This window comes from Mustelus asterias, chromosome 20, assembly GCF_964213995.1.
Source record: "Mustelus asterias chromosome 20, sMusAst1.hap1.1, whole genome shotgun sequence".
NCBI lineage: Eukaryota > Metazoa > Chordata > Chondrichthyes > Carcharhiniformes > Triakidae > Mustelus > Mustelus asterias.
Window position 1 is genome coordinate 75,231,859 of NC_135820.1, and position 24,132 is coordinate 75,255,990.

The window sequence follows — 24,132 nt, forward strand, 5'->3', positions numbered from 1 at the left end:
ACAGAGAAGGAAAGGAGAGCGTGCAGAATGTAGTGTTACAGTCAGAGCTAGGGTGTAGAGAAAGATCAACTTAATGCAAGGTAAGTCCATTCAAAAATCTGACAGCAGCAGGGAAGAAGCTGTATTTGAGTCGGGGGTTGGTACGTGACCTCAGACATCTGTATTTTTTCCCCCGATGGAAGAAGGTTGAAGAGAGAATGTCTGGGGTGGGTGGGGTCTTTGATTATGCTGGCTGCTTTTCCAAGGCAGCGGGAAGCATAGATGGAGTCACTGGATGGTGAGGCTGGTTTGAGTGATGGACTGCGCTTGGTTCACAGCTCTTTGCAGTTTCTCGCGGTCTTGATCAGAGCAGGAGCCAGACCAAGCTGTGAAACATCGGGAAAGGATCCTTTCTATGGTGCATCTGTAAAAGTTGGGATACTGACACACTCCCTTCACCCTTTTGATCTGGTCAACACGCAGTGAATTGGGACAATGGGTCTTTTAAAAGGAGGGAGACAGTGGCCTCTGGAGGGTCAGAGGAGCAGTTGACAGCACACACACACATGTGTTTGCATTGCCGAGGAACTGACGTTCAGTGGGTCCTGATGTCATGGACAGCAGGGCTGGCTTTATAAAGGGGAGCTGCCTGGCTCCGATATCTCCCAGACTGACACCAGTATGAGGGAGCAGAGACCTGCTGGGACAGCCTGGAATGAAAAGCGAAGCAGCTGTATTGAGCAGTCCCGACTGAAAACAAACAGGATTAAAACCCCGGGTAAGTCTTGACTCTCACACTTTACAAACGCAACTTTTTCCACTTTGTGCAAACCGTCCCAGCAGCAAAGGTTTTCCTGAAATACGCGAAAGGATTAGAATGTGGGGGGAAAGTTGGGAGTCTGACAATAGAGGACGTTGTATCTCTCTCAGCAGCACTGAGGATTTGATTAACTTCTTCCCACTTTTCAAGTCCCTTGCTAAGTGTGTAATATCAGGACAGGCAACAGGCATGAGGAGGGAGTGAGCCTTTCGATTCTCACTGTGTGGCCGATTGCAAAGTTTTAAACATGTTCTTTTCCCCCACATTCCTGAACGATTTGGGGACAGACGGAGTGAGTCCTAGTGGGAGAAAATGGTCGGGTTTCAAAAGTGCAACTTTTAATATAATTTCAGTAACTTTTTCACTGAAGATTAATGTTTATTACAGTGACTTTAATGTATTAATGATGGGGATTGATAAATACTTGCAGCGGATGTCAATAATGGCAGGAACATTGCTGCTTGCTGTATTTTTTTTAAAAAACTCGAGATGAAACTGGATGAATTAATTCACCATGGGTCAGTTACAAAATGACACCTGGAAAACTGCCAGTTCTGGGAGTAACTTATAACACATCCAGCTTGTGAGCAGAGAAATTAATTATTCAAATATTGTGGCTCAGTCATAAGTGGCATTTTTGTTTAATTGTTCAACCATGCGAAAACTGACAGGGGAAAAAAACCAACCTGTCTTTTTAGTTTAGGTGGAACTTGTCCTTTGGATAGTGGGGAGGTTATAAGATGCAGACAGGGTTGACTTTTTAGAAATGGATTCTATCTAATGTCCCGGTCGCTGTTCCGAGACCAGGAACTCAATAGACAGACGAGGGATTTCCAATGAGTGCAATTTACTCCCGTTTTAAAGTTTGTTTATTAGTGTCACAAGTAGGCTTACATTAACACTGCAATGGAGTTACTGTGAAAGTCCCCTAGTTGCCACACTCCGGCGCCTGTTCAGGTACACTGAGGGAGAATTTAGCACGGCCAATGCACCCTAACCAGCACGGCGTTCGGACTGTGGGAGGAAACTGGAGCACCCGGAGGAAACCCACGCAGACACGGGGAGAACGTGCGGACTCCACACAGACAGTGATAGAAGCCTGGAATCGAACCTGGTGAGGCAGCAGTGCTAGCCACTGTGCCACCCACAGCCGCGGAAAACTTTCAGTGAAGTTCTACATATGAGACTTCAAACGTCTGAAAATACTGGTAATTTTGGGGTGCAGGTTGAGGCAATGATTAGTTACTAATCATGGTCTCAACCCGCACCCCAAAATTACCAGTATTTTCAGACTGGATTGACAATTGGAAGCGGAGAGTGGTGATAAATGGGAAAGCCTGTGTCTTAAGGGTAGCGGGGATAGGTTTTTCTTAACGTTGAGTCTCAGAGGGCTCCAAGCCTCCAAAATTTAATTTATAACAATTTATAATTTACTAAAAGAGATGGCGGGGGAAATAGCAAATGCACTAGTGGTAATTTACCAAAATTCGCTGGACTCTGGGGTGGTTCCCACAGATTGGAAAACAGCAAATGTGACGCCACTGTTTAAAAAAGGAGGTAGACAAAAGGCAGGTAACTATAGGCCGGTTAGCTTAACTTCTGTAGTAGGGAAAATGCTTGAATCTACCATCAAGGAAGAAATAGTGAGACATCTGGATATAAATTGTCCCATTGGGAAGACGCAGCATGGGTTCATGAAGGGCAGGTCATGTTTGACTAATTTGGTGGAATTCTTTGAGAACATTACATGTGCAGTGGACATTGGGGAACCTGTGGATGTGGCGTATCTGGATTTCCAGAAGGCATTGACAAGGTGCCGCACCAAAGACTGCTGCATAAGATAAAGGTGCACGGTATTACGAGTAATGTATTAGCATGGAAAGAGGATTGGTTAACTAACAGAAAGCAAAGAGTGGGGGTAAATGGGTGTTTTTCTGGTTGGCGATCAGTGACTAGTGGTGTGCCTCAAGGATTAGTGTTGGGACCGCAATTGTTCACAATTTACATAGATGATTTGGAGTTGGGGACCAAATGTAGTGTGTTAAAATTCACAAATGACACTAAGATGAGTGGTAGAGCAAAGTGTGCAGAGGACGCTGAAAGTTTACAAAGGGATATAGATAGTCTAAGTGAGTGGACGAGGGTCTGGCAGATGGAGTACAATGTTGGTAAATGTGAGGTCATCCATTTTGGTAGGAATAACAGCAAAATGGATTATTATTTAAATGGTAAAAAATTGCAGCATGCTGCTGTGCAGAGGGACCTGGGTGTCCTTGTGCAAGAATCACAAGGAGTTGGTTTGCAGGTGCAGCAGGTAATTAAGAAGCCAAATGGAGTTTTGTCCTTCATTGCTAGAGGGATGGAGTTTAAAAACAGCGAGGTTATGTTGCAGCTATATAAGGTGCTGGTGAGGCCACACCTGGAGGACTGTGTACAGTTTTGGTCTTCTTACTTGAGAAAGGATATACTGGCACTGGAGGGGGTGCAGAGGAGATTCACTAGGTTGATTCCGGAGTTGAGAGGATTGGCTTATGAAGAGAGACTGAGTAGACTGGGGCTATACTCATTGGAATTCAGAAGAATGAGGGGAGATCTTATAGAAACATATAAGATTACGAAAGGAATCGATAAGATTGAAGCAGGGAAGTTGTTTCCACTGGCGGGTGAAACAGAACTAGGGAGCATGGCCTCAAAATAAGGGGGAGCAGATTTAGGACTGAGTTGAGGAGGAACTTCCTCACACAAAGGGTTGTGAATCTGTGGAATTCCCTGCCCAGTGAAGCAGTTGAGGCTACCTCATTGAATGTTTTTAAGGCAAGGATAGATAAATTTTTGAACACTAAAGGAATTAAGGGTTATGGTGGGAGGGCGGGTAAGTGGAGCTGAGTCCACAAAAAGATCAGCCATGATCTTGTTGAATGGCGGAGCAGGCTCGAGGGGCCAGATGGCCACCTCCTGCTCCTAGTTCTTATGTTCTTATGGACAATATTAGAGCTTCTCATATCAGAAAGTTTGCTGGTGACCTCAATTCAAAAGAAGTTATCAGAGGAAAGGAGAATGAAACAAATCATGTAGAGAGAGGCAAATGTGTTCCAATGAATCTAAAGTTTGACATATTGAATAACAATCTTGAAATGAAGTTACATAATAACTGACTGCCCATTGGTGAAGAAAGGAGATTAAATGTGTATAATTTTTTTAAGGTTTGAAGTTTATTTATTAGGCTTACAGTAACACTGTGAGTACTATGAAATATTAGGAAGGTTATTCAGTAAAAGAATATTAAAAATACATTATGAAAAATGATTTCAAACAAATCTGAAACTTCCAGACAGCAGCATAGGTTCAGAATTTAGAAATGTACGGGTGTAAATTGTTTGGTACGATTGGTTGTTTAATGACCCCCTTCCACCAAAAGATCCTCTTACTCATCGTCAGCGACCCCAGGGCTGTCGTCGCATTTCTCACCTTCATTCACTGGACTGCATCTTTCCTCATTTTAGCACAAATTCACTAACTTTAAACAGCAATGGCCATGGGCTTGCTCAGTGCACGAATAATAAGTGAAAATCCCCTCGTCACCACACTCCGGCACCTGTTCGGGTACACTGAGGGAGAATTTAGCCATGGCCAATGCGCCTAACCAGCACGTCTTTCGGATGGTGGGAGGAAACCGGAGGAAACCCACGGCAGACACGGGGAGAACGTGCAGACTCCGCACAGACAGTGACCCAAGCCGGGAATCGAACCTGGGTCCCTGGCGCTGTGAGGCAGCAGTGCTAACCACTATGCCATCATGCCACCCAATCATTGAATTATTGCCGCTGAGTTAGTGAGAGAGAGCAGCCAGTTCAACACGTCTGGAAGTGTGGTCACTATTGCAAGGAAGCTGGATCGGAAAAGCAGGAATGGTTTGAGGACCATGAAGAGAGTCTCTTGGAGCAACATTCCTTGCTGAAGATGAGATTGACGATTAACTTGGGTTCAATCAGGCTATTTAACTTGAACTGTGAGGATAGAATCAATCACACTGTACAGAATATATAAATCTTTAACTAGAACACAAATGAGAGAATTTTTTTCTAGGTGAAATATATAATAACTTGTTGACCCATTACCCATCTGCCCGTGGACCTACATTGATTGGCTACTGGTCCAGTTTTTAACTTCTCATCAAATTCCACCATGATTTCACCACTTCCCTATTTCTGTATCCGATTTGGATTTATTCATGGGATATGGGCATCACTGACAGGGCCAGCATTTATTGCCCATCCCTAATTGCCCATGAGGGGGCATCCCTGCGGGTCTGGAGTCACATGTAGGCTGGTTAAGAATGACAGATTTCCTTCCCTAAAGGACATGAGTGAACCAGATGGGTTTTTACAACAATTGGCAGTGGTGATCGTTAAATTTTTAATTCCAGATTTTTATTGAATTCAACTTTCACCACCTGCCGTGGTGGGATTCAAACTTATGACTCCCAGAGCATTACCCTGGATTTCTGGATTAGTAGTCCATTGACAATACCACTACACCACCACCTCCTGCTGCAAACTCTCCAAGCTCACTGTGCTCATCCAGTTTTGGCCTCTTGTGCATCCTCAAGTTTCGCCACTCCACCATTAGTGACTGTGCCCAAAGCTGCCCAGAGAATTTGTCTCCCTAAACCTCTGGATCTCTCTCCGTCTCTCAGCTTCTTAAAGAATCCCATTGAAATCTCCCTCTATCTTCAAGCCTTTTGTTCCATGTCCCATTTTGTTTAATAATATTCCTGTGAAGTTACTTGGAATATTTTATTAGCAGTAAAAATGTGTTGGGGTACCAGATCAGAAACCCGAAAATAAATTTTGAAGCCAGATTAGACCACAACAATTTTTTTATTTTGGCATCAGTGTGAGATCAAGATGTTTCACTCCAGGTGTGACTCTACTGACAAACCGGGGAGCTTTTATCAAAACACACTTTAATTAACAACACAGTTTAACTAACAAATGAATTAGCTTAACATTTAACAATTAAGCAATACCTAAACATGACAAGATACAATTCTTAACTGCTAACCTATCACTATTAGTTCCAATCAAGCAATATTTCTCTTACAGACTTAAACCCCTCTTTAAAATGAATTAGCAAAACACAGGCCTACTTGCTAGGTTAACAGTAAGCTTTCCAAAAGCTTTAAAAAAAGAGAGAGAGAGACACTTCTTTCTTCCATCAGCCCCAGACGGCAACTCCTCTATTTTAAGATGAAAACGAAACTGTTTTCCTTGCAAGCTTAATTCCTCCCATTAACCACATGACTGTCAATCCACCTAACTAAAACTCACATGACTCTGCCTACTTAGTCAAAGATCCCAGGAGAACCTAAATAAACAAAATTTTACAAAGTAACACATTCCTAACTAAATCAGTTATCATCCTGCATTCTCAGTATTTGAGCTACATGGTTTCCCAGACAAAATGACTCTGGTACAAAATACTGCCGTTTAAAGCAGCCCCACCTTGAACATACAATATATTAATATAGCACAGTATCGTCACAAATGCATCTTGTTGCTGTTTATGTGGAATCTTCTTTCAATTACTGCAAGGATATTATTAAACTAGAAAGAGTGCAGAAGAGATTTACTAGGATGCTACCAGGACTTGATGGATTGAGTTATAACTTAGGCTGGATAGACTGGGACTTTTTTCTCTGGAGCGTAGGAGGCTGAGGGGTGATCTTATAGTGGTCTATAAAATAATGAGGGGCACAGATCAGCTAGTTAGTCAATATCTTTCCCCAAAGGTAGGGGAATCTAAAACGAGAGGACATAGGTTTAAGGTGAGAGGGAAGAGGTACAAAAGGGTCCAGAGGGGCAATTCTTTCATACAGAGGGTGGTGAGTGTCTGGAACGAGCTGCCAGAGGTAGTAGTCGAGGCGGGTACAATTCTGTCTTTCAAAAAGCATTTAGACAGTTACATGGGTAAGATGGGTATAGAGGGATATGGGCCAAATGCGGGCAATTGAGACTAGCTTAGGGGTTTAAAAAAAGAAGGGCTGCATGGACAAGTTGGGCCGAAGGGCCTGTTTCCATGCTGTAAACCTCTCTGACTCTATGCCGATCACCTCATTTGAGAATGGTTGGATTAATTGGGATTGGAGAGAACTGCAGCCTCATTAAACCAGTCTTGATACTCAGCTGGAGTAGCTCTTAACCCCAAAGATAGATCGATCATCTCACAGTGCCATGAGTCCAAAACCCTGTACACTCTCTATCACTCAAACCACTTTTACCAGGGGACTTCAGACAACTATAGGAATCTTTTAGTCAGCTGCACTGGTTTAATATGGAAACATGGGATGATCCGGTTTTCCTGGCTGGATGGTTTCCTTGCTCATGGCAGTAACACTCTCTCTCTCTCCAGAGTCTGAAGGCTTTGGGTTCAAGTCCCACTCCAGAACATGTAATCCCGCCTGACACTCCAGTGCAGTACCGAGGGAGTGCTGCTCTGTCGGAGGTGCCAGTCTTCAGATAAGACATTAAACCTTATTAAAAGATTCCGTGGCATATTTCAAAGAAGGGCAGCAAAGTTTACCCCTCAATCCTGGTCAAAATTTATCATTCAAGTAGCATCAGCAAAAACAGATTATCTGGTCATCGTCACAATTCTGTGCACATTGGCTGCCATCTTTCCTTCCTCACAACAGTGACTGGACTTCCAAAAATTACCTCATTGGCTGTAAAGCACTTTGGCATGTCCTGTGGTCATGAAAGGTGCTATATAAATGCCAATCTTTCTTTCTCTGTTCTCCTGACACTTGGAGTGTGGGACAATAGGACTGAATACTCGATTCTAGACTGTCTGGAACAGGGTGGATTGTGTGTGCAATGGAATGGAAGTGTATTTTAGCATCCTGTGGGGAGAGGGGAGACAGCGGCATGGTGGTAATGTCAGCAGACTAGTAATCCCAAGACCCAGGCTAATGCCTGGGGAGCACGGGTTCAAATCCCACCATGGCAGTTGGTGGAATTTAAATTCAATTATAAAATCTGGAATTGGAATTGGAACGGTGACCGTGACAACTATCATAAAACCCCACCTAGTTCACTAATGTTGCTGAGGGAAGGAAATCCCATCCTGGCTTCCCTGTGGCTCAAAGGTCCGAACTGCCCTCTGAAATCTTCCAGCCAGACATTTCAAGGGGCAATTAGGGATGGGCAACAAGTGCTGGCCTTCCCTGCGACTATCACATCCCACAAAAGGATACGAAAGATGAGAGTAAAGGAGTTATTTGAAATGTGATATGGATTTGCTGTGGACTCATTGCTAGGAGATGGATAGCTGCGATTAGTCAACAATTCCATTATCATTGTATCATTGCACTACCAGGATCATAGGACGGGAATGAAATGGACCTTGATCTTTCTCGTCTAGAAATTTCTATGTCATTGTGTTTCGGAGAGGAGATGTGGATATTGAAGAGGGAAATGATGACCGGATTAAACACTGGAAATTGGTTTGAAAAAGACAGGGTTTAATGGTGGAAATCCCGCGTCAGGAGACGGTTAATATTTGATTTGACTTATTATTGTCACATGTATTGGGCTACAGTGGATTGTTTCTTGCATGGTATACAGACAAAGCATACCGTTCATAGAGTACATAGGGGAGTACGAAATGAGAGGGTGCAGAATGTAGTATTACAGTCATTGCTAGGGTGTAAAGAAAGATCAACTTAACATGAGGTAGGTCCATTCAAAAGTCTGACGGCAGCAGAGAAGAAGCTGCACGGTGGCACAGTGGTTAGCACTGCTGCCTCACATCGCCAGAGACCCAGGTTCAATTCCCAGCTTGGGTCACTGTCTGTGTGGAGTTTGCACGTTCTCCCCGTGTCTGCGTGGGTTTCCTCCGGGTGCTCCGGTTTCCTCCCACTGACCAAAGATGTGCAGGTTAGGTTGATTGGCCATGCAAAATTGCCCCTTCGTGTCCTGGGATGTATAGGTTAGAGGGATTAGTGGGGTGAATGTGTGGGGTTGTGGTGTTAGGGCCTGGGTGGGATTGTTGTCGATGCAGACTCGATGGGCAGAATGGCCTCCTTCTGCACTTTAGGGATTCTATGATAATCTAAGATTAAGTCGGTTGGTGCATGACCTCAGGTATTTGTATCTTTTTACCAATGGAAGAAGGTGGAAGAGAGAATGTCTGGGGTCCTTGATTATGCAGGCTGCTTTGCCGAGGCAGCGGGAAGTGTAGACAGAGTCAATGGATGGGAGGCTGGTTTGTGTGATGGACTGGGCTACATTCACGACCCTTTGTAGTTGTTTGCGGTCTTGGTCAGAGCAGGAGACATACCGAGCTGTGATAAGCTACTGACCAGATCTCCTATTTACTCCTCCTGTCTCTCTTTCTCTAGCGTCGCTGATATGACTCTGAACACGCAGAGGACTGACAGCCATGACAAGCTGCAGAGACGCGCCAGCTCTCCGATGCCCTCAGCTCACCATCACCCCCATCCTCGCGCCCACCCTGTCCGCAGCCTCACCACTGAGAGGGAGCTGCTGGCCCACCCCGCCCAGTGGCAACCAAGACCCAACTTTGGCCACTCGGTTTCGTACCAGTCAGCGGAGAGGGAGCGTGGCAGCTGGTCATCGGACTCGGCGGAATCTGACGGCTCCAGCGACTCCAGCGAGGGTCTGTTCCGGGTGCTGCTACTCGGAGACTCCGGAGTGGGGAAGTCCAGCCTGACCAATATCTTTGCAGGGATCCAAGATGCACATGGCGAGCACTCGGGAGGTAAGAATGGGAGAGCGGGGGAAAGGGAGGGCCATTCAGCCCCTCCAATGCACAATGGAACAGAAGAAGGCCACTCAGCCCCTCGAGTCATTTCCACCATTATATAAGCTTATGTGCACAAACTCCTGCACCCTGTCCCTCACCTCCCTATCCATCCAGCCCCAGTCAAAATCCATCAATACAAGAGCTGGAAAATTAAAATCCAAACAGAAAAACGCTGGAAATATTCAGCAGCGGAGAGAGAAAGGGATAAACATTTCAGGCCGATGACCTATTTAATGTTCCTCTGTCCACAGATGTTGACAGATCTGCTGATTTGAATTGATTCGGGTTTCAATGACTTTGCGAGCAGAAGGAGTTCCGGATTTCCTCCACCCTTTGTGTGATGGATTACTTTCTGATATCCTGCCTGAGCAACCTGGCTCTAATTTTAAGGAAAGGTTCTCTCTCTCTCTCTCTCTCTCTCTCCCCTCCCCCCTCCCCCCTCCCCCCGCCCCCCCCCCCCCCTGCCGCAACAACACCAGAGGAAATAGTTTCTCATTCAATATTTTTACTGATTAATGAGGACACTTTTTGCTCTTCTGTACTCAAGGAAATACAGGCCTAATCCATGCAAACATCCCTCTTAACTTAATCCTTTCAACCACTGGCATCATCTTGGTGAATGGGTGTTTGTACCTCTGGTCAGAAAGCTTATTAAATGGCTAGAAACACAGATGAAGAATATCTTCACCTGATCTTATGATCTATGGTGAGGAACTACAGGGTAGCCAACTTAAAGTTAAGTTAAAGTTTATTTTTGAGCCACAAGTAAGGCTTACATTAACACTGCAATGAAGTTACTGTGAAATTCCGCTAGTCGCCACACTCTGGCACCTGTTTGGGTCAACGCACCTAACCAGCACATCTTTCAGAATGTGGGAGGAAACCGGAGCGCCCGGAGGACGCCCACGCAGACACCGGGAGAACTTGCAGACTCCGCACAGACAGTGACCCAAGCCGGGAATCAAACCCAGGTCCTGGTGCTGTGAGGCAGCAGTGCTAACCACTGTGCCAGCGTGCTGCCTTAACTTCCAAGTAGCTGATCTCCGACACGTTTCAGCACACGAGAGAAAGGTCTGGCTAAGTGCACACACTATGGAAAAACAATCCACAACAGATTGAGAGACAGCTAGCAATGCAACAGCAGCAACATATCACAATGATACCACAGCTGGCTTGGTGGCTCAGTGGTTAGCACTGCTGCCTCACAGCACCAGGGACCCGGGTTCAATTCCAGCCTTGGGTGATTGTCTGTGGAGTCTGCACATTCTCCCCATGTCTGCATGGGTTTCCTCCCACTGTGCAAAGATGTGTGGGTTAGTTGGGCTGGCCATGCTAAATTAGTGTCAGGGGGGTTAGCAGGGTAAATACATGGAGTCATGGGGATAGGGCCTGGGTGGGATTGTTGTCGATGGGCCGAATGGTCTCATTCTGCAGTTAAAGTTAAAGTTTATTTATTAGTCACAAATAAGGTTTACATTAACACTGCAATGAAGTTACTGTGAAAATCCCCTAGTCGCCACACTCCAGCGCCTGTTTGGTTCAATGCACCTAACCAGGACGTCTTTCAGACTGTGGGAGGAAACCGGAGCACCCGGAGGAAACCCACACAGACACGGGGAGAACGTGCAAACTCCACACAGACAGTGACCCAAGCTGGGAATTGAACCGGGGTTCCCTGGCGCCGTGAAGCAGCAGCGCTAACCACTGTGCCACCGTGCCATCCACATGCACTGTCGGGATTCTATGATGACATTTAACATTGAAAAAATAAAATTCCAAAGCGGTTCATGGTGACACAATTAAAGACGATAGGATGAGTTGAGAAAGGGTCCAATGGGTTTTAAGAAGGATTTTGATGCCGAGAGGTCTAAGGGAAGGAAGTCCCGAGTTGGGAGCGTTAGCAGTTGAAGACACAGCCAGCAATGATTGGGGCGGTGGGAGAGGAGAGAGCGAGAGTTGGCTTAGATAAAAGCTTTGAGGAATAACACAGTGGGAGAGCTTGGCCTGACTGCATATTTCCTGAAATCTGCTGCTGCTTTTTCTCGGTACAAAAGGTCAGGGTTTGCTCTGACCTTGTGGCACCAGGAAAACTGAAACTGGGAGCGACAAGGCAATTAATAACCGCGGGGGCCCTTTTCCAACCCTAATTCCAGGCCAGAGTTATGGAAAATGTTTGAGTGCGTTAGTTTTTGACACAGGCTGCATTCTGTATTAACAAGCCATACCATTGGACAGTCCACAGGGAAATTTGGAATTTGAACTACGTGCTTCTGTGTGTTAAGCACAAATAATTCTGCTCCTTGGGAAGTAAAGGCTTTAGTGACTTGGTTTCTAATGAATCAATAAAATAAATAAAGCACTGGAAATATCAGAAATGCTACCTTTTATCAATCGAGTTAAAAACATGTGGAGGATTATTCCTTTTTGTAGGTTTTCTACAGGCCAGAGAGAGATAGAACTAAAAAAGGGAAGCTTGTTCTAATGTAACAAGACAATTCAGACTTTCACCAAAGCCTTATAGCTTCGATCATCTACCCATTGAACGATAGAATGGTACAGCACAGGAGAAGGCCATTTGGCCCATTGTGTTCATACCAAAGGAACTATCTAATTAATCACACTCTCCTGATTCATAGACTCTCTACAGTGCAGAAGGAGGCCATTTGGACCATCAAGCCCGCATCGACAACAATCCCATCCAGACCCTATCCCCATTACCCCACATATTTACCCTCCTAGTCCCTCTGACACTAAGGGGCAATTTAGCACGGCCAATCAACCTAACCCGCACATCTTTGGAATGTGGGAGGAAACCGGAGCACCCGGAGGAAACCCATGGGGAGAACATGCAAACCCCGCACAGACAATGCCCTGAGGCTGGAATTGAACCTAGGTCCCTGGTGCTGTGAGGCAGCAGTGCTAACCACTGTGCCACCGTGATTAATCTCAAGATTCCTGTATTTTTTTTCGCTTTAAGTATTTATTAGTTCTCTTTTCAGAGTTATTATTGAACCTGCTTCCATAGAAGCAGGAGGAGGCCATTCGGCCCTTCGAGCCTGCTCCGCCATTCATTTTGATCATGGCTGATCATCGAATTCAATATCCTGATTCCCCCTACCCCTGTATCCCTTGATCCCTTTAGCCCCAAGAGCTATATCTAGTTTATTCTTGAAATCAGACAACGTTTTGGCCTCAACTACTTTCTGTGGTAGTGAATTCCACACATTCACCACTCTCTGGGTGAATAAATTTCTCCTCACCTCAGTTCTAAAAGGTTTACCCCTTATCCTCAAACTATGACCCCTAGTTCTGGACTCCCCCCACCATCGGGAACATTCTTTCTGAATCTACCCTGCCTAATCCTGTTAGAATTTTATAAGTTTCTATGAGATTCCCTCTCACTCTTCTAAACTCCAGTGGACATAATCCTAACCGACTTAGTCTCTCCTCATATGACAGACCTGCCATCCCAGGAATCAGCTTGGTAAACATTTACTCTACTCCCGCTATAGCAAAGACATCCTTCAGTCAGTGCATTCCAGATCACAATCAGGAGGTGATAAAACCTAGAAGGAACTTTGAGCTTGTAAGAGAGCAGACATTAGCCAGCAAGACAATGGTTTGAACCCAGAAGGGGTTGAGTGTTCAATGTGAAATCAGTTTGGCTAGTGTCAATCCAAGGTCCGGAATTCCCTCCCTAAACCATTTGGCTTCTCCACCTGTCTCCCGTTAAGACGTTCTTCCAAATCTACCTCTTTAGCCAAGCTTTTGGTCACCTGTCCAAAGTATTGCCCAGTATGGTTGGGTGTCAAGTTTTATAATTGCTCTGTGCAGTGCCTTGGATAACTTTGATAGGTTAAAGGTGCTAGATAAATGCAAGTTATTGTTGCTGATATCAGTGGACGCAGATCCACCGGGAAAAACCATCCCTCATTTGTAAGATTGGTTTTGTGCCATTGCATTGAGGGTGTTGTTCATAGAATCATGGAATCCCTACAGTGCAGAAGGAGGTCATTCAGCCCATCGAGTCTGCACCGAACACAATCTCACCCAGGCCCCATTTCCATAACCCCATACATTTACCCTAGCTAGCCCCCCTGACACTAAGGGGCAATTTAGCATGGCCAATCCACCTAACCCGCACATCTTTGGACTGTGGGAGGAAACTGGAGTCTCTGAAGGAAACCCATGGGGAGAAGGTGCAAACTCCGCACAGTCACCCAAGCCGAGAATTGATCCCGGATCCCTGGCGCTGTGAGGCAGCAATGCAACTGTGCCACTGTGCCGCCCAGTAAGACCTGTGAAATACAGTAATAGAAAAAATTGCATTAATGTAGCACCTTTCATAACTTCAGGGTGTGTCAAACTCCTTCATGTCCAGATAAGTACTCAAGTATTGTCGAAACTGCAACAGTCAATATTGGACATACCAAGGTGACAATGTGATGATGACCAGGCGAGGTGGTCTGAGGGATAATATTACACAATGCCTAAGGGAGAATTCCCAAACTCTCCTTCCAAATAATGCAAAGGTGATACTTTACATTCCCATGAGAGGGCAGTCATCAAGAAAACAGCACCCTCGGCAATGCAGCACCCCCACACTACTGCACCCGAGAATCAGCATAGACTTGCTGCTAAAATCTGTGCATGGGTCTTGAATCCACAATCTGTAGCTGGGATGCGGTGGCACTCCCACTGGAGCCACGGCTGACACTCCAACACCAAGGCACTGGGAGACTTTCTCAACCGTCGACACCATGACTGAACCTAAGTTAGATTTGCCAAGTTTCATTGAATATATTCCTCGAGGTTTCACTTTGTAACTGTCCCAGACCCACACCCTCACCATTGATAGCCCGACATTAAGCTCGTCCCTCTGTTCTGGGGAGGAACCAACTATACCTGCCATTTACTAATGTCCATTAGGGAAGGAAATCTGCCGGCCTTACCTGGTCTGGCCTACATGTGACTCCAGAGCCACAGCAATGTGGATAGGTTCTTGATTGATAAGGGGATCAGGGGTTATGGGGAAAAGGCAGAAGAATGGGGATGAGAAAAAAATCAGCCATGACTAGATGGGCCAAGTGGCCTAATTCTGCTCCTATGCCTTATGGTCTTATGGACTCTCAATTGCCCTCCAAGGGCAACTGGAAATGGGCAATAAATGCTGGCCAACCAGCGACACCCACGTCCCACAAATGAATAAATTTTAAAAATGCCCGTACCTCAGCACCATGGTCCCTGAAAGCAAGTGGTTCTGTCTGAGGGCTATCGAGCATGTGCGATTGTTGGATTTGAAGCAGTGAGGCTGTGCGGCGGAACAGCTCTGGAAGTGAGTAAAGAGATTACTAGAGACCGCCGGATTCACTGCCTCTTCCACCCACAGGGACAAATCACCTTTCTTTTCCACAATGTCCCTCACAGCCTTCATTATTCTATGTTGCTCCTTTGTTTCAGAGGACACCTACGAACGAACGTTAACTGTTGATGGAGAAGATACAACTTTATTAGTGATGGATACGTGGGGAACTGAGGTAATGTCATTTGCTTTTTTTACTTATAGGACGTGATCGTCGCTGGCTGGGCCAGGATTTATTGCCCATCCCTAGTTGCCCCTTGGGAAGGTGGTGGTGAGCTGCCTTCTTGAACTGCTGCAGTCCATGTGGTGTAGGTACACTCGCAGTGCTGTAGGGAGGGTGTCCCAGGATTTTGACCCAGCGACTGTGAAGGAATGGTGATATATTTCCAAATAGGGATGGCATGCGGATTAGAGGGGAATGTTCAGGTGGTGCCATTCCAATGCATCTGCTGACAATTACTCTTCTATGTGGTAGAGGGTTTGGAAGGTGCTGCCAAATGGTGAGTTCCTGCAGTGCATCTTGTAGATGGTACACACGGCTGCCACCGTGCATTCTTGGTGAAGGTAATAGACGCTTAATGTGTTGGATAGGGTGCCAATCAAACAGCTTGCTTTGACCTGGATGGAATCGAGCTTCTTGAGTGTAGTTGGAGCTGCACCCATCCAGGCAAGTGGAGAATATTCCATCACACTCCAGATGTGCTTAAACCCCCCAAGAGATTTTCTCTTCCTCAAATTGAGTTTTATTCACACAACTTTATCTTTCCCCAAACATTACTGTCTGACTCGGTTAGTTAATTGCTTTTGAATATCCTTGATAATTGCTGTTTTGAGATAGTTGAACAGTTGGTGCTCACCTGCACTGAGCAAATTAAGCAACTTTCTTACTTTTCCCTCCATGTCCCCGATAAATATATTCCCTCCCCACCTGCACTTCCCGCTAACGTCTCCGCTTGGGTAAGGTCATTAATTCTCTGCCCCATTATTAGCCCATTTGTTACTATGTTCACATAGGTTCCTGACTGTACTCTTTTGATGCAAGCACTAAGGAAGCGAAATTGGGCCCCATCATGTCCACTCTTTAGAGTAAAATATTAGCATTAGGAGATTTGAACATTGCTGAAAAAGACACTTTGTCGAAGCTTTTCATTTTGTACCCATCAGGACAATTGCAAGAGCACCAATGTCAAATAAACAATTACTTTATACTGTATGAGAAGAGGGTGCTGATTGATTGGCAAGCGGACTCTGATTCATCAGGGCGTTGCCTTGGAGAATGCACCAGTTGATGGTGACTGGCAGTTAACTGCCAAGCATTGTTTGAAATTTAAACTAGGCAGCTTATGAGCATACAAACAAGGAGCGGGAATAGGCCATTCGGCCCTTCGAACATGCTCCACCATTTAAGAAAATCATGGCTGATCTGATAGTAAGTTTGTATGTTGTATATTTGTAACCTCAAATCTTCCCCTAATAATCTATCACCCCCTTGCTTATCAAGAATCTATCCACCGCTGCCTTATAAATATTCAAAGACTCTGCTTCCACCATCTTTTCAGGAAGAGAGTTCCAGAGACTCACAACCCCTTGAGTGAAAAGATTCCACCTCATCTCTGTTTTAAATGGGTGACTCCTAGTTCTAGGTTCTCCCACGAGCAGAAACATCCTCTCCACATCCACCCTGTCAGTGCCCCCTCCGGATCAAGAGAGGGTTGGCTTATGAGGAGAGACTGGGTAGACTGGGATTATACTCATTGGAATTCAGAAGAATGAGAGGAGATTGTATAGAAACATACAAGATTATTGAAGGGAATAGATAAGATAGAAGATGTTGTTTCCACTGGCAGGTGAAACTAGAACTAGGGGGCATGGCCTCAAAATAAGGGGGAGCAGATTTAGGACTGAGTTGAGGAGGAACTTCTTCACCCAAAGGGTTGTGAATCTCTGGAATTCCCTGCCCAGTGAAGCAGTTGAGGCTACCTCATTGAATGTTTTTAAGGCAAGGATAGATAGATTTTTGAACAGTAAAGGAATTAAGGGTTATGGTGAGCGGGCGGGTAAGTGGAGCTGAGTCCATGAAAAGATCAGCCATGATCTTATTGAATGGCGGAGCAGGCTCGAGGGGCCAGATGGCCTACTCCTGCTCCTAGTTCCTGTATTCTCTAAATTGGTTGTCAGTGTAATTTTTAGCACATTGAGGATTATTTAGCATCAGTTGCACTGAAATTCATATACACTCATCTGAGTGATAGGCAGAGTGTCCTTTTTACTGGGAATGGATGGTGGTCCAATCATGTCGCAATGCGACAGAGCCCCTGCCTCACGGGTATAGGATAGAGATACTGATCGAGTAGATAGGACAAAGCTTTCCACTGCTGGAAGGGTCAGTAACCAGAGGGCTCAGATTTAAGATAATTGGCGAGAGAACCAGAAGGTAGGTCAAAGGTAGGGTTCTGAAGACTGTGGAGGAACAGAGAGATCTTGGGGTCCATATCCACAGATCTCTAAAGGTTGCCACTCAAGTGGATAGAGCTGTGAAGAAGGCCTATAGTGTGTTAGCTTTTATTAACAGGGGGCTGCAACTGTACAGGACCTTGGTGAGACCACATTTGGAATATTGTGTGCAGTTCTGGTCACCTCACTATAAGTAGGATGTGAAAGCGCTGGAAAGAGTGCAGAGGAGATTTACCAGGATGCTGCCTGGCTTGGAGGGTAGGTCTTATGAGGAAAGGTTGAGGGAGCTAGGGCTGTTCTCTCTGGAGCGGAGGAGGCTGAGGGGAGACTTAATAGAGGTTTATAAAATGATGAAGGGGATAGATAGAGTGAACGTTCAAAGACTATTTCCTCGGGTGGATGGAGCTATTACAAGGGGGCATAACTATAGGGTTCATGGTGGGAGATACAGGAAGGATATCAGAGGTAGGTTCTTTACGCAGAGAGTGGTTGGGGTGTGGAATGGACTGCCTGCAGTGATAGTGGAGTCAGACACTTTAGGAACATTTAAGTGGTTGTTGGATAGGCACATGGAGCACACCAGGATGATAGGGAGTGGGATAGCTTGATCTTGGTTTCAGATAAAGCTCGGCACAACATCGTGGGCCGAAGGGCCTGTTCTGTGCTGTACTGTTCTATGTTCTATGTAAGGGGTGAGGAGGAAACATTTGCCATAAAGAGTGAGTTGTTGAGATCAAAATGCAAAGCTTGAAAAAGCAGTCAGTGCGAATAAAATAATGACTATCAGAAAGGAATTGGGTAAATTGGCATCGCGAATTGTTGAGTGAAGGCTGACCGCCTGATCCCTTCCCTCTCCAGGGTGATGAGCCATGGGTTCAGGATTACTGCATGCAGGTGGGAAACGCCTACATCATCGTCTACTCCATCACTGACCGTTCCAGCTTCGAAAGCGCGTCCGAACTTCGCATCCAGCTTCGGAGAATGAGACAAGCCGAAAACATCCCGATCATCTTAGTGGGGAACAAGACTGACTTGGTTCGGTGTCGAGAGGTCTCCGTCGAGGGTAATTTGTACATTCAGTTTGTGCACTTTGGGAGGGAACAGTAACCAGTACCGCCGTGTCCCACCTTAACTCAACCCATTAGTAAATCCAGATACACTCATCGTCTGAGCAGAATTCAATTAAACTGTCCAATTGTGATTGGGCAGCTACTCCCCATTTGTTCCATGTGGCTGGAATTCCAATGGATCCATTCCATTCCTACTCACTCCCATTTTGTGGAACTCTATTTCCGTTTACAGCAATAATTTGCATTTATATAGCACCTTTTAATGTAGTAAAAATGTCTCGTGCATTAGGAACAGTGGATGCTGGGACGGTGAGTAAATTTAAGGAGGAGTTAGACAGATTTTTAATCGGGAATGGGGCTGAAGGGTTATGGGGAGAAGGCAGGAAAATGGGGATGAGGAGCATATCAGCCACGATCGAATGGCGGAGCAGACTCGATGGGCCGAATGGCCTAATTCTGCTCCTAGATCTTATTTTATGAACTTATTGTCAAACAGAATTTGACACCAAGCCACACATACGTGTTCCTATTCGCACAGGTGACCAAAAGCTCAGTCAAAGAGGTAGCCTTTAAGGAGTTTCTAACAGGAGGAGCGAACAGAGTGAAATTGGGCAATGTTATGGAAATGGAAATAGGTGGTCTTTGTGATTGTACATGTCTGTGGTCAGGGTCAAATTTATGATTGTCACATGTATTAGTATACAGTGAAAAGTATTGTTTCTTGCGCACAAAGCATACCGTTCATAGAGAAGGAAATGAGAGAGTGCAGAATGTAGTGATACAGACATAGCTAGGGTGTAGAGAAAGATCAACTTAGTGCGAGGTAGGTCCATTCAAAAGTCTGACAGCAGCAGGGAAGAAGCTGTTCTTGAGTCGGTTGGTACGTGACCTCAGACTTTTGTATCTTTTTCCCAACGGAAGAAGGTGGAAGAGAGAATGTCCGGGATGCGTGGGGTCCTTGATTATGCTGGCTGCTTTGCCGAGGCGGCGGGAAGTGTAGACAGAGTCAATGGATGGGAAGCTGGTTTGCGGGATGGATTGGGCTACATTCATGACCTGTGACACCAAGGTTGCGAACAAACTGGTTTCATTTCAAACTGTGGCAAGGGAGAGGGCTGGAGTCAGTCAGGAGAGAACAAACCAAAAACAATGGCTTCAATCTTCCCAATATTTAATCAGAGGAAATTTCTGCTCCTCCGGGACTAGATACCGGACAAGCAGTCTGACAATTTAGGGAAATTGGTGGAGTTGAGGGAGGTAGCAGTGAGATAGAATTGGCTCTCCCACTACACTCACTGATTGGGATATAAACTGGTAGCTTTGAATATTGCACACCACACCACATGTCTTCAAAGGCAGCGTGTCTGATCCCACGTCTCATTGTTCTGTTGCAGAGGGCCGGGCCTGTGCTGTGGTCTTTGACTGCAAGTTTATCGAGACCTCTGCTGCTCTGCATCACAACGTGAAGGAGCTTTTCGAAGGCATCGTGCGGCAAATACGGCTGAGGAGGGACAGCAAGGAGGCCAACGAGAGGAGGATGGCCACTCACAAGAGGAAGGAAAGCATCACCAAGAAAGCCCGTCGGTTTCTGGACAAGTTTGTGGCAAAAAACAACAAGAAGATGGCCTTAAGAGCAAGGTCAAAATCCTGTCATGACCTCTCGGTGTTGTAAATACACAGAATTCCTCAGAAGCCACCCAATAGTTGGGGGGGGGGGGAACGGGAACCACTACTGACTAATTGGCCGGAATTTTACCAGCCCGCCCGCTACAGGAATCGGAGCAGGCGAGGGGCGGACCATGGGAAGGCCCGTTGACCTTGGGCGGAATTTTACGGTTTCTGGATGAGTGAGGCCGTAAAACCCTGCCCATTATGTCAGAACAAAGTTCCTAACCTGACATCTCTCATCAGTGACCCGTGTGACCGAGTGGCTTCACCCCAATTAAAGAAATCGGATAAGCGAAAGACGGGCAAATCTTTGGGAGATGTGACCAACAGGATGGGTTTCTGCAACTTCTTCATGAACCTGCCCCGTGTGAAAAAGGAGATAAAATCATCAACGTCGTGTTTGTGACATGAACCAAGCAAAAAATGGTATATTCGTGGAAAGAATTCTGCTGGTTAATGCTTGGGACAAACGAGGCTTTGACCTCCTTCACTTCTCAGCTGCAGAAGATATTTTCTTGTTATTTCCTTTAGTGGAATATTTTGTCCACCTTCTGCTTAAGCCCGTTGCCTGTCAGTACAAGTCTGAAAGTTGGAAGACAAATGAGTCCGACGCCCTCCTGCTAATTGCTGTGATAAATGTCTCCGCATTTGGCACCCAAGACCAAAAGCCAAGTTGATGAATCTTTATATCTGCAGTGTTTACATATGGTCAGGTTTTATTTTGTGGGATCGGGTGGAGGTAGCCTGGGGAATGGGGATGTTGTAAGATCTGAGGCAATAGTTTTTGCCTCAGAATATCTAATTTCCATAACATTTTAGGGAGTTACAGCCTTATGCCTCTCAGACTCTTTGTAAAGTTTAGATTAACGATCAATCACATTTAAGTCATGGAGATATTATTTCCAATTATCTCATGGGTGTAACGGTTTCCAGTTCCCTGAGGGACTGTCCTACACAAGGTCTTGTCGTGCAGTGAATGAACCTCAAATGAGTTGGCTCACCTCATGTAGAACTGGCACCAAGCACTGAATGGGAGGCAGGAGACAGTGGCATAGTGGTATTGTCACTGGACTAATAATCCAGAGACCCAGGGTAATGTTCCAAGTTCAAATCCCACCACGGCAGATGGCAAAATTTGAATCCAATAAAATTTATAATTAAAAGTCTAATGATGACCACAAAACCATTGTCGTAAAAACCCATCTGGTTCACTAATGCCCCTTTAAGGCTGTCCTTACTTGGTCTGGCCTACACATGACTCCAGACCCACAGCAATGTGGTTGACTCTTAAATGGCCACTACTCAGTTCGAGGGCAATTAGGGATGGGTAATAAATGCTGGCCCAGCCAGTGACGTCTGCATCCCATGAATGAATCTTAAAAAAATAGGATCCTTGGTGATTGTGATTGGTAAGTCCATTTTCAACTAATCCACCAAATAGACTATCATTTGGAATTGAAGTGTTCCGCCAATAATGCCGAAGTGAGGTAGGGAGAGTGATGGAAAGAGAAGCTCTTAATGGGTCACATCAGTCTGCTTCTCTCTGGAGGGATGAAGCCCATGTCTCATTCCCTGCTCAAAGGAGACTGGAAGGTGGCTGAAGAATGCTTGCATTGGAGAATTGGAGAGCAGAATTGTGGTTACTGAATCCATTCCAGCTTCAAGAAACAAGGCTCTGATTGTCATTGGAATTAAAAGCTTAACTGTTCTGATAGACTTCAAACGGTGCGTCTCAACTCAAATTTGTGCAAATTGAAAGTAAGACGCACGATAGGTGAGCAGGTAATGGGAGAAGAGCAGAACCTTGGAACATAGCAAATAGGAACAGGAGTAGGCCATTCGGCCCCTCAAGTGACTCGGTGCCCAAGTGCTTAGCACTGTTGTCTCACAGCGCCAGGGCCCGGGTTCAATTCCAGTCTCGGGTCACTGTCTGTGTGGAGTCTGCATGTTCTCCCCGTGTCTGCGTGGGTTTCCTCCGGATGCTCCGGTTTCCTCCCACAGCCCAAAGACATGCAGGTTAGGTGGATAGGCCATGCTGAAATTGCCATTTAGTGTCCCGACATCTGTAGGTTAGATGGGATAGCCAAGATAAATGTACGGGGTTATGGGGATAGGGTGGGGGAAAGGACCTGGGAGGATACTTTGACAGAGAGAATTGTGCAGACTCAATGGGCCGAATGATCTCCTTCTGCACCGTAAAGATTCTATACGTTCTGCCCAATTATTCTAATAGATCATTACTGATCTGCTATCCCAATGCCATTTTCCCACATCATCCCAATACCCCTTGATGTCTCTAATATCTAAAAATCTGTCCATCATTTCCTTCAACATGCGCCGTGACTGAGCTCCACACACCTCTGGGATGGAGGATTCCAAAGATTCCAAAGAAAAGGAAGAATTTCTTCCTCATCTCAGTCCTCAATGGCCTACCTCGTGTTCTGAGAATGTGCCCTCTGGTTCCTGACTTCCCAGCCAGGAAACGCATCCTTCCTGCATCTACCCTGTAAGAAATTCAACCTTCCCACTACACCTGCCCCCTCGCCCCCTCAGCCTTTTCATTGCAAATTATTTAATGCAATCACAGGATGTGGGCATCACTGTCAATGAGAGCATTTATTTCCCATCTCTCACTGCTCTTGAGAAGATGGCAGTGAGCCATCGCCATCTTGAATAGGACTGAGACGCTTGCTAGATCATTTCAGAGGGCAGCTTAGAGTCCACCATATTGCTGTGGGTTTGGAGTCACATGTAGGCCAGATCAGGTAAGGATTTCCTTCCCCACACTCTAGTAACTGTTGTCTTTTAATTCCAGATTTATTTAATTAATTGAATTTGAAAACACTAGCTGCTGTGTGGGATCTGGGCTCAGTTCACCAGATCAGTAGTCAATCTTTTTGACTAAACAATTCAACTAAATTAAATTAACTGAGGGACAAATTAAAAGGGGCCAGCCCCCAAAAAGAAGGGAACCACCCGAAATAAAAGAGAAAGTAGAAAGGAAACTTAAAACATCAAACTAAAATGTGATTAAAGAGGCTGATAATGCACGCCAGCCCCTGCGGTGTCCAGCGGGCATGGAAGGCTTCTACAGTGCCCTCGGACACCGCATGCTCCCTCTCCAGGGTCACCCAGCCGCGAATGTACCTGCAATAGAGGGGCAGGCAGTCGGGTACCAGATAGGTGGCCCAGGAATCTGAATTACTGGTCCCAATAACTACTGCATTCCTGACTTGGCATTGGATGTCTCAATTTCCCTGTTCTCTTCATCATTCTTACCTATCTCCTGCTAAACTTACAGCACTCCATTCTCTGAAGTTCTCTGAGGCAGAGCAGTTGTTGTTTGGTGAACTGACCTCCATCTTGCAGGGCTGAATACCAACCCTTTGACACTTCTTCCTACCTCCACTGGGCCAGGGCCTCCAGCACTGAACGCCCAGCCATTATTTTCCAGACAGTCACCAATCTCAATCTCCTCCAGAGATCTTCCCCTCAATGCCTCCAACCTCCCAACTGTTTGATAGCCAATGACTATTTTTGTCATTAGTAAGGGGAGGTGATGGCCTCATGGTAATATTGCTAGACTATTAATCCAGAAATTCAGCTAATGTTCTGAGGACCCCGGGTTCAAATCCCGCCACGGCAGATGGTGAAATTTGAATTCAATTTTAAAAATCTGGAATTAAGAATTTACTGATGACCATGAAACCATTGTCGATTGTGGGAAAAACCCATCTGGTTCACTAATGCCCTTTAGAGAAGGAAATCTGTCATCCTTACCTGGTCTGGCCTACATGTGACTCCAGAGCCACAGCAATGTGGTTGACTCTCAACTATCGTTGGGCGACTAGGTTTGGGCAATAATTGCTGGCCAGCCAATGATGCCCATGTCCCATGAATGAATAAAACAAAAATGCTTGGCTGCTTTCCACAACCTATAATTATCACAGCAG

At 45.6% G+C, this 24,132-nt stretch overlaps 1 protein-coding gene across 1 annotated transcript; it reads left to right on the plus strand.

The window, feature by feature from the left end:
• Positions 1-639: 639 nt before the first annotated feature.
• rem1 (RAS (RAD and GEM)-like GTP-binding 1) lies at positions 640-21,893 on the plus strand. The gene is made up of 5 exons (XM_078236872.1): positions 640-757; positions 9,201-9,580; positions 15,086-15,162; positions 18,300-18,504; positions 19,906-21,893. The coding sequence occupies exons 2-5, from the start codon at positions 9,211-9,213 to the stop codon at positions 20,181-20,183; spliced, it is 930 nt and encodes a 309-aa protein (XP_078092998.1). The 5' UTR covers positions 640-757; positions 9,201-9,210; the 3' UTR covers positions 20,184-21,893.
• The last annotated feature ends 2,239 nt before the right edge of the window (positions 21,894-24,132 follow it).